The following is a 10,347-nucleotide window of genomic DNA, read 5'->3' as shown; positions in this document are numbered from 1 at the left end:
CGATTTCTTCTGACGACTTGTCGCAAAGTCTGACTCACCGGAAGCTGGGCTGTTTTCTTGTTACGTAATACTCGGTTTAACTATATATTTTAATTGTAGATCATTAAAGAATATAGGTCACCTAGTTTGGAAAGCATAGGAGTTAAACTGTCTCAGGACGGACTTTCAGCCAGTGGATTTAAAATGTGTGATTAAAAGAAGGAAAATCCAAAGAGTTAAGACCCTCATTGTGTGTTCATGACCATGGCTGGATTAACCTGCTTGGGAGGTCTGGGGTAATTAGTAGCGGCTGGGCCCCCATTTAAGGTAGTCAGAGCAATTTTTGATCTCTCAGAACTAGTTCGCAAGACAATGTCAAGTGTTTATAGTTGTTTGTCAAAGATAGGAGGGAGATGTATATCAATCAAAATATGAATAACGTCAAAAACATCTGAAAAAAAAAAAAAACAAATGGAAAAAGAGTAGAGAGTAATTAAAAAAATAATTAAATTTTGTCATGGATAGTACAACAAAGTCCTTGAGTCTTTTTCACAGTCCACTGACCTTTATCTTACAATTTGAAATATTAGAAAATTGGAACTCTGACCATGCAGCCAAAAATAGTCTACTTGTGCTGTGTTTATAAATACAAAAAAAATATTATTCTAGCATTTTGCATCACCATGTTTAGTACAACCTTAGACTAGCAAATTACAAACTGTGTTGTTTGTAATCCTTCTGCTAAGTATTTATTTACTACGTACATCAATCATTACACTGTACTGTGTGTTTTTCATGGCTGAGTGTGAGTAATTTCATTGAATGCGAAGCCAGTGTGACATCACCTTAAGGCAGAATTCAAACAGCCTATTTAGGGCTGCATAAAAAAGAAAAAAAACACAGCCTTTTCTTTCACTTCTTGATTTTCTGCATTGGCAAATAATGTTAAACAGTGCAAAATACACAACAATACAACACCACCTCTCTCGAAGGGCGGAGGTTGTGTAAAATGATTTAAAGATCAGGAACCATTGTTTATTTCCCATTTCCTACCAACAGCCAGCATTGTCTTCTTTTAAACCATGACCACAATCATTTCCTAACTTCAGCCAAGTAGTTTTTTAATGTCCTGCCACCATAGTACACGGTATGCGTTGCATTATGATGTCATGCTGGCATCTGTCACTCTGTAGACACATATAGACCTCATGGACTGTACCTGATATGGAGTAGATGATTTTATTGGATTTTGGAGTGTCCTGCTGCATAAAGTTGGATATTAATGAGGGAACACAGATTTCCCAGAAGTTGCTGCAAGTCCTTAACACTTTACGCTAACAAGTTCAAGTTCAAACTGAAACCCAATATGTAGTAGACAAAGGCAAACATGTTGGTATGAACCATTTTGCTAATTAATGACCTAATTTACTTAACTTTTCTCAAGAACATGATAACTCAAGAACCATAAATAGCAGAAACTTCATACTTAGACCATAGATGGCATATAGAAAGCATATTAAAAAGGTAAAACGGATTCTCTTTTAAAAACTTCTGTTAGCATTCTTGATGGCATGGAGATCATGGCAGGACATAAGGCAGTAAATACATCTTCTTAAACCAAAACCCCCCACCCAAGTAGTTTTCTGTGCAGATCAAACTGGCATATCAGCTGTGAAAATATGAATCATTTTATGTAACTCTCATTTATAATGGTTTGTTTGTTCATGCAGTCTGTTAAATACTTTTGAATATTTTACAAAAATGATAAATGTGGAGTGACCGGCAGAAGAGTAAGGGTGTTCCTACTTCAGTTTAGCATTATCTGGTATTCTACCACTCATTGTTGAAATTGGAGAGTATCCCAGTTTGGAAGAAGAAATGCAGATTTGCTCCATGTGCCATCTCAGTTATATAAACAATGAGTTTCATTTTGTTTTTTTATGTCCTTCTTATAGTAGGTAGAGTAGACGTCCAAGCCTGGGTGTCGGCTAGCCAACATGCAGTTTGAGATGCATCTCTTGCCTCCATTCAAAAAACTGAAAACCTTTGATTTAAACTAGGTCAGTCCTCTCTCTAAAAGTAAGATAGTTCAAAGTAAAACAAGAAACTTAAAGAGGCAGTTAAACAGCTACAGCGACTCAGTGCAAAAATTCAATATATTCATTAGACATACTGTGATAAAGCCATTAGAGAATGAATGAGAAAGATGACATGAGTAAGAGGACAGACATTGAATTATTGCAGGAAACAGTCTGCAAACTCATAATTGACATTATTTTATTTTTCATTGAATAATTTCTATTTTTTTTCCGTGCCTTCAGACCAAGATGTGAATCAGAAGGAACAAACAAATCCCCTGATTGAGTGTACAATTCTGTCATAAGAGAGAAACAAAGATAACCACGGTCAATACATCTTATTAACCATCATTTGCTTAGCTGTTATGGCATTTATATACTGTTTAAAGAGGAAATATTCGTAATAAGCAACAATCTTTAACATATATTAGTATCCTAATCTGAAACCAACCTTGAACAAAAAGCTGTTCCCTGGGTCTGTGCATAAGGATGTTGGACAAGTGGCCAAAATAGAATGATGTTTGATCAAAAATCAATGCAAGCTGGCCTCTAGGAGACTGCTTAAAGACAGTGATAGACAACTCTGCGATCCACATCCTTCTTAACCATTTAGTTCTCTGTATACATGCTGTGTGTCACCATCCAATTCACAGGTATTCAGATAGCTAGAATGGCTGATCTCATTTGCTGCAAATCCAGTGTAAAATTCATTGTCTATAAAAATATTGAGATTTACTTGAACATAACCTTCTGACTATGTTATAATAAAAACTCCAGATGTCCGTTGCAGTTGCACAGTGGGATGTACTGTATAAATATTGTATAAAATAAGGCAGTCTTTTCAGTAGGATAAACCAGATACAAAAATTTCTGGGAGAAAAAATTTTCAAGTCCAAAATGTTTTCACATATTTCTGCTGTTGTCAAATGTCAAGCGGTTTACAGCATTAAACCAAGAGTAAGGGATTGTTGCAACAATGAATACACCCACACACCCGCACCTACAACCCAAACACACCCACACATGCGTACGCGCACACACACGCTCACACATACACACACACACACACACACACACACACACACACACTCACACATACACGCAAACTCCTGATGATCAACAATAACAGCTTATTCTCCAATGCAACATCCCATCCCTGGACAAATCACTGAGACGTAGACATTTCTAATATTGTTTACAGTGCAATACAAAAGTGTTCATTCAAACTGGTACTGTACTTTTGATAAGAAAATAAAAATGTTTAATATGGTAATGCTTCATATGAATAATAATTGTAAATTTTTGAGAGTTATAGTAGTATTTGTCTTCATCAGCTTTGGCTTTTCTCTCTCTCTTTTTAAATTCATTTTTGTTCTTATTTATTTATCAACTAATTCATGTATGAATTTTGATATAGAAAATATGGAACATCTAAGAAAAATTAACATACCAAATCATCTGTAATTAGATACCTATGATCATGATGTTGAGGTTTTTGTCTCTCAGCAGTGGCCTAAAGTGAAGATCCACTCCCTGACCCGAAAAGAAAGCATCCCCACCCCCCACATGTCTTTTATGACAGCTACGTGTCAACTTAGATGTGTTCATGAAAATATTGCCACAAAAAAAAAAAAAAAAAGCAGTGGAGTGTTCTTTCATGGTGTGGCCTCCAGGGGCAGAAGGAGCAGTCCTGCCTTGCTCTGAGCACAGGGATGGAGGTCAAAGGTGATATGGCCTGACGAGGATTGGACACCTTCATATCCAGACCATACTTCCATCCACCCCTCCAGTGTTGCTCGCTCCTTCTATAAACAAGCAGTTTTTACTCAACTTCACAGGCAAACAGGAGAGCCCACGTGGTAATTAGGGGACGGATGCTTTGCCAGGAGGCCTGTAAGGATTCCTCTCTCAGTTATGTCACTCGACCAGCTACACTGCGAATGCCTGAGAGGCACAAGAAGTTCATAAGGATACCGTTTGTGTCCGTGTCTGTTTGTCACAGTTCTCATCTGACAGGGCTGTAAAGCCAACAATGTTACTGCTGCAACTGCCCGTCAGGAAGTCCTTCTGTGGTTTCTGTATCGACGGACGTGTGGACGCTTGGCGTGCTACAGAAGCAGGAGAGTGAAGGCGAGGAGGCCCTTTTGGCTGGCTGGGCTGGCAGGGAGAGAGACGCCCCAGCAGGAGAGAGGACGGCTGCCCCGGACTGAAGAGTCCCGGGGCCGAACACTGCAGCACCTACTCTGGAGGCGGTCGCAGGCTGTGCAGCTTCCTCTCATCCAGGCCTTTCCAGTACTTGAAGTTGTTGTCCAAGTGCTGCATAAGATTGGGGAGGTCTGCAAAAGCTGAAGAGAAGATAAAAGAAGTTGATTTGACAGGTTTTTTTGTAAAAAACACCAATCCAGCTTTTTCTCTCTCGGTACTCATTCTTATAACGCTGCTGATACTAAGTACCGATTCCCAGTACTGTCAGTGTTTTCTTTTTCCCAAATTTAAAATATGTATATGTATACCTCACTGTGTGTAAGTCATTGGATTCATTTTTATGTAAGGTAAGATGAGGTCAGGGATTGCTGTGGCACTGAACACTGAGTTGGTGGCATACTGTGACCTAATGAATATGACTGATAGTGGAAACAATTAATTTCATAATGACATTGACAAAGAAACTGTATCTAATGTGGCTTGGTCACGTCCCAGCCAATACCCGATCGGCTTTATAAGGTCAGTATCTGCAGCGAATCAGCGTTTCCCCAAGACTGTGTACATGTAGGTATAAAAGTATGTTTTTAAACGACAATACTTTCATTTAGTTGCTTTGACAGGTGTATTAAATAATGTAAAGGACGTTTCTCATTACTTTTGAAGATTTGTAAACAGACATTTTACATGGCACTAATTGTGTCTTTCTATTGAAGAAGTAATTATCCACAGTGTGTGTTATTTGTGCATTTGAATTGTGTTTGTCTATGCTACCAGTATGCAGATGTATGGCCGTGTATGTATCTCTACTGTTTCCATCATGCTGTGCACTCTTACCATCCCATGCATCAAACATGTCCGTAATGAAGTAGTCTATGAAGGAAATCTGGGACTTTGGGATGCTACATGTGTTTCTGTCGAACACAGGCATAACCACTGGTAGACCTTGTCTCTTCTCCTCGTCCGTCTGTACCAGAGATGAAAGCACAAGTGATCATCATGCACAGTGAATACATAAATTACAACAAAAAAAAAAAAACAGTGCAGCTGCCGTATCCCTCTCCCCACACCATCAACACCATATTATTTTGTCTCATTACCTGTGCAAAATACTCTTCCGAGATGCGTCCGGCCCATTCTATACAGAGCTCCTGAGGCCTGCATGGATTGGATATATCTGCACACTTAATCAGCATTCGCTTGACAAGGATGCGATTCTCAGGGGACGTCAGAATTCCTTTGACAGATTCCTCATCATTGTTTCCCTAAAAAAAAAACAAAAAAACATAACAAAAGAAACCAAAAAACAAAGCAGCCTTATTAGTGGCAATAAACAGCTCCTTATCACACACATCAGCTGAACAACTTTAAAAATAACCGACTGTGTCTGAGCATAAACCAAACTGGGAGGATAAAGTATTCCACAGGCGACGTTTAAAGGTTTTAGTTTTCTTCATGGAGAAGGAGAGTCTGTATTCATTGCACTTACATGTAAAAGACTACAGCATGCGTCATGCAGTCACATGATTTGCAGGCTACAGCATGTTTCAAGATTGAATTATGTTAAGCAGAAGTACAGAAGGTCTATTTTTCTGTGCCAAGATGAGTGAGGTCTCTGTTTTATTCCAAACCTTCAAGTGTCAAAGTTAACTCTGCAATTAAATGACAGCATATTTGACACAAAGACCTTTTCTGGAAGCATTTAGAACTTCTTTTATCAACTAAACTTCACCTCTGTAACAATTTAGACAAAGCACTTAAATGCATCATGTGTCTAAACTGACTGATTTTGAAACTGATTGTATTCAATATAAGAATTTATGGGAAAATCAGTCGTCAGATCGTTTGTTTGGATGATTCCTGCCTTTAAAAGGCAAGAGAACTTTTAAATGTCTGTGTTGAGCATTCCACACAGAGACGAGAAAGATGTTACCAAGTTGTAAAATTCTCTCCCCACAAAGATTTCTGTGCCCAGGCACCAACAGGCCACAAGTCCCCTGAACTAGTCTCATCATCTCTCAAGCTCTTCGACTATTGTTGCTTGAATACTGTTGGACTACGTACGATTCGGTGACAGCATGTGACAGAATAAGATTACAATAGTTGTGTTTATATAAAGTCTGAAAGCTCCCGTGTGTCCTTCCTGCTCTGACAGGACACTGATCTATTTAGGAAAAAAAATTGCTAAAATTAGAAATACTATTTCTACACAGGTATGAAAAAAACCCGACAAAAAAAAACATTTAAGAGTGTTTCAGCATGATTTCATTTTTAATCTCACCCCATTCTCCTCCAAAGCAGCCAGTGGCTTGTTGATGCTGTTGACAAATTTGTTGACATGTTCAAAGTGTTTAGTCATCTCAGTGGCAAGCACCATATCAATGATGGCCTGTCGTAGTGTTCGATACTCATTCCTACACAGAGAGAGAGAGAGAGAGAGAGAAACCAGATGGGAGAAGGAGGTGAAGTGCAGGAGAGATGAGAAAGAGAGAGAACAGAGAGAGTGAGATGCCAGTGTGGTAAATAGCACAGAAACCCGTGTGAACAGTTTTCCTCTTCTGACTGCAATGACAGTGGCGATGAATGGATGCTTTGTTCACCTTCCCCCTCTGAGGGGACCAGCACATGTGAGCTATTCTGCTTTGGGACTCAAATCACATTACTACCCGCCACTGTCAACACACACACACACACACACAGTATTGTTTTCAGCGGCACATATACAGACTTAGCTTATCCCCTGTGCTACTTCAGGTGATGCTACTTCTGTATCACAAACTAATTTTAATAAAGGATTTAAATACATTTATACATTTAAATATGATTTTTATTTACATGTTGATACATACAAACATTCTGTCGATCACTAATTATATGTAACACAAAACATTTGAACACCAACTACTTTGATAAATGAATAATTGTTTTAGCTGGTTGCAGCTTCTCAAATGTAAGATTTTTTTCTGTCACCTGTGACAGTAAATTAAATATATAAAAAGACAGGTCATCTTGGGCTTTAGAAAATCACATTAATAACAGGCATTTTTCACTATTTTTATCAATTTATAATAAAAATAACTATTAGTTGCAGCCCTAGTACAATTACACAATCAAATCACACATAATCACCAAAGTCAGCAAATGCACTTGGAATAAATTACAGGAGCGGTTTGGTGCCAAATGAAAATATACTAATTATCTTCTCGACATTGTGTCAGTCGAAACTGTTATCTTAGTTATTTGGAAACACTGAGGTAAATATTTGTGTTTTGAGCACATTAGTTTGATTATACTAGTCAAGATCTTTGTACAAATGTGAAACACATTTTATGTTTGTTTCAGATTTGTAGCGACATACTGAAGCTGTATCCACTTAACAATGGCTAAATTTGACTACATTTTGTGTTTGGTGATTGTGTGATGTTCAGTCGATCTATCAACAGTCGGGGCAGATAACACATGAGGATATCTTTCATTTTTGGGGGGCGTGACCTATTGGTTATGTAAAGAATCTCTTACCTTTCAATGTTCTTGAAGATGTTGCACTTATCGTCTCGTGTGGTGATCTGGAAGGCCAGTGCTGCGTGGTGACTCTCTAGCACAGCTGTGTCATTGTAGAGGATGGCCAGCTCGCTTCCTGCGTTGCACAGGAAGCTGTTGGTGCGGCCTGGGTGGTCCACATCATGCACAGTAGCGGCGATCAGGGCGGCCACCTCGTCAATGGGATCCAAACTTTGCTGTTGGTGCAAATGACAGTGGAAATATGAATCTGGATAACTTTCTACTACCCTGTCTAAACTATCCACTATCAACTCAACTGTGATATGTGTTGAGTTGAAAGACAGATTTATTAACAGGAAAAGAAAATGTAATGTTCACCTTAACTTAGCTGCATTTACAAGCTTTCCCAAAATACAAAACACATTCGACTGGCTGATAGTAAAATGTGTGCATTACGAATGTCACCTAATATACTGTATGTTAGCATTATACAGTTGAAATGAAGCAAAAACTAAAACTTTCATTTTGCTGAATGTGTAGATTATTGAAGATTTTCTTAATCTAATTTTGAAGATACTTTTGAAGCTATAGTTTCAAAATACTGACTTTAATATTGGCAGAAGTAATTGATAACAAAAATGAACACACAGAGAAAATAGCTGCATTCAACTATTTGTAATTTTTGGAACTGAGGTCATTTGTTGCCCGCTGGGTAGTTTTTCATCATGTGTCACAAGGGTGCAAAAAATTTAAAAGTATAAATAAAGAAGCCACAGATCATCAAAAATAATTCCTAATTTTCAAATGAATTTACAGTTGTCTGCTTTCTGGGGAGTTCCAGGGATTCATTAACCTTGGGTGATGTAACTTCACAGTTCACTGGCTAAGCCAATGAAAGATCCCTCCACTGAGATCAGAAATAGACAGTTTGGTAATCAGCTTAGCCAGTGCATGCCCTCAACCGGTTCCTGAGCCACTGACACACTTGGGCAAAACCACGACTCTGGATAATGGAGGCTCAGACGAGACAGCTGACAGTCAAGACTGATCAGAGAGCCGTGCTTAATAGTAGAAATTCCCAACTTCTAGATACTATAGGTGTTTGGGCCCCGCAACCAAAGCAGTGGTGAACATTTCAAAATAAAAGGATGGTCACAGCTAAAACATGCTAATGCTTTAAGTCAGTCAATATGTTGACTTTAAGGAGACTTTCATATCTACTAATGTACTTTCACATTACATTTGAAAACAGTGCTCTGTGGAGAAAGTGACTTCCAAACTCTATGCAAGGATAAAACAAAAAGGCTTGTAAAAGGAGAGAGAATTTGTTCAGGATATGGACCAAAACAGAGAAAAATCACAAAGAATCAGTGGGATAGGTAGCAAACAGATCACACTGTAAAAACTGAGCATCCACTGCCACTTTATTCATATGCAATGGGCTTCAAGTCCCATTCCCTTGAACTTGAAAGTGGTCTCTTTGAACCCCACTGTATTTCATTATGTATACACACACATAACAGAAAAGTGAAAAACCAATCTAATAATAATAATAATAATAATAATCTAATAATGCGGCAACAATAAATGAAAAATAGCCAGAAACCCAAGGTGACATCTTCAAATTGCTTGTGTTGTCTCCATCGACTAATCAACAAACCACACCCTTTAGTCTAATGTATGTTATGCCTAAGCAAGTGTGCCATCCATTTTTAAAACAGCATGCTTCATTATCAACTATTGATAATTTACCTTGACCCTCTCCTTGCAGAGAAAATATGCTGTTGCGTGCAGGACATCAGCTGCATGACTGGAGTTGTGGTAGGAGTTACTGGAGTGGTAGTTAGCTTCAATCACTTGTAGCCAGGAGCGCAAAGTTGCCTCAGGGCAGTTTAGGAACTCGCAGACCCCAAAGCGGGAGAAGATCTTCATGCCCAAGTAGGTCAAAGGCCTGCGGGAGGATTCAGCATAAACGCTCATACCAAGCTCTGCTTCCACACACAAAAGAAATTAGACACAGTCCCTCTGGTAACCCTTAACCGTGTTGTTGCCTCACCGTTTTATGGTTGCAGCCTCCAAGTTGAAGATGTCAAAGTCCCAAGAGTCCTCATTCTCCATGGTCTGGGCGATACGAGGGGGGATGTCGTTTAACGACAGAGGAGTTGTCAGGTGACTGGGGATGTGGTGAGGCTCTGTGAGCAAAGGAGGAGACGAGAGAGGAGGCATTCAGATAAAGAGGGAGAGGTGAGAAAATTGTTGTTCACAACCTATGGATGAACTACAAGAAGTAAAAACAATGATTTTAGTAGTAAAAATAAACATAACTGTAAAACATAGCATAGCACCTCATATCATCCTGTGCTTCATTGTAAACTTACGTTTTGTGGAAAATATGTATTCATTTCCTGACAATCTGCGTAAACCATCCTGTGAACATGAAGAAAAGAAAGAGAGAATCAGAGACTGAGGCAGCAAGTTACAATACAGTTCATCACTTCATCATTCATTCTTTCTGAAACAGCCAATTAAGGAGTTCAGCTCAGTGTTAAGAGCACCAGAATCACTTTTGTCAAAAAGAAAACTTTAA

General features: G+C 38.7%; 1 protein-coding gene across 1 annotated transcript in view; it reads right to left on the bottom strand.

Annotated features, from left to right (window-relative positions):
* Positions 1 to 2,239: 2,239 nt before the first annotated feature.
* The window catches only part of pde8a (phosphodiesterase 8A), a 42,420-nt gene continuing 34,312 nt past the window's right edge, over positions 2,240 to 10,347 (bottom strand). Inside the window, exons 15-22 of the mRNA XM_056375804.1 lie at positions 10,139 to 10,187; positions 9,817 to 9,952; positions 9,513 to 9,711; positions 7,779 to 7,996; positions 6,541 to 6,673; positions 5,360 to 5,524; positions 5,097 to 5,226; positions 2,240 to 4,402 (exon numbers count right to left, since the gene is read on the bottom strand). Coding sequence (XP_056231779.1) covers positions 4,296 to 4,402; positions 5,097 to 5,226; positions 5,360 to 5,524; positions 6,541 to 6,673; positions 7,779 to 7,996; positions 9,513 to 9,711; positions 9,817 to 9,952; positions 10,139 to 10,187 — 1,137 coding nt within the window. The 3' untranslated portion in view covers positions 2,240 to 4,295. The remainder of the gene's footprint in view (positions 4,403 to 5,096; positions 5,227 to 5,359; positions 5,525 to 6,540; positions 6,674 to 7,778; positions 7,997 to 9,512; positions 9,712 to 9,816; positions 9,953 to 10,138; positions 10,188 to 10,347) is intronic.

This window comes from Seriola aureovittata, chromosome 1 (genome assembly GCF_021018895.1).
Source record: "Seriola aureovittata isolate HTS-2021-v1 ecotype China chromosome 1, ASM2101889v1, whole genome shotgun sequence".
Classification (NCBI taxonomy): Eukaryota; Metazoa; Chordata; class Actinopteri; order Carangiformes; family Carangidae; genus Seriola; species Seriola aureovittata.
Note: the sequence above shows the minus strand (reverse complement) of the source record. Positions and strands in the feature narration are given on the sequence as shown.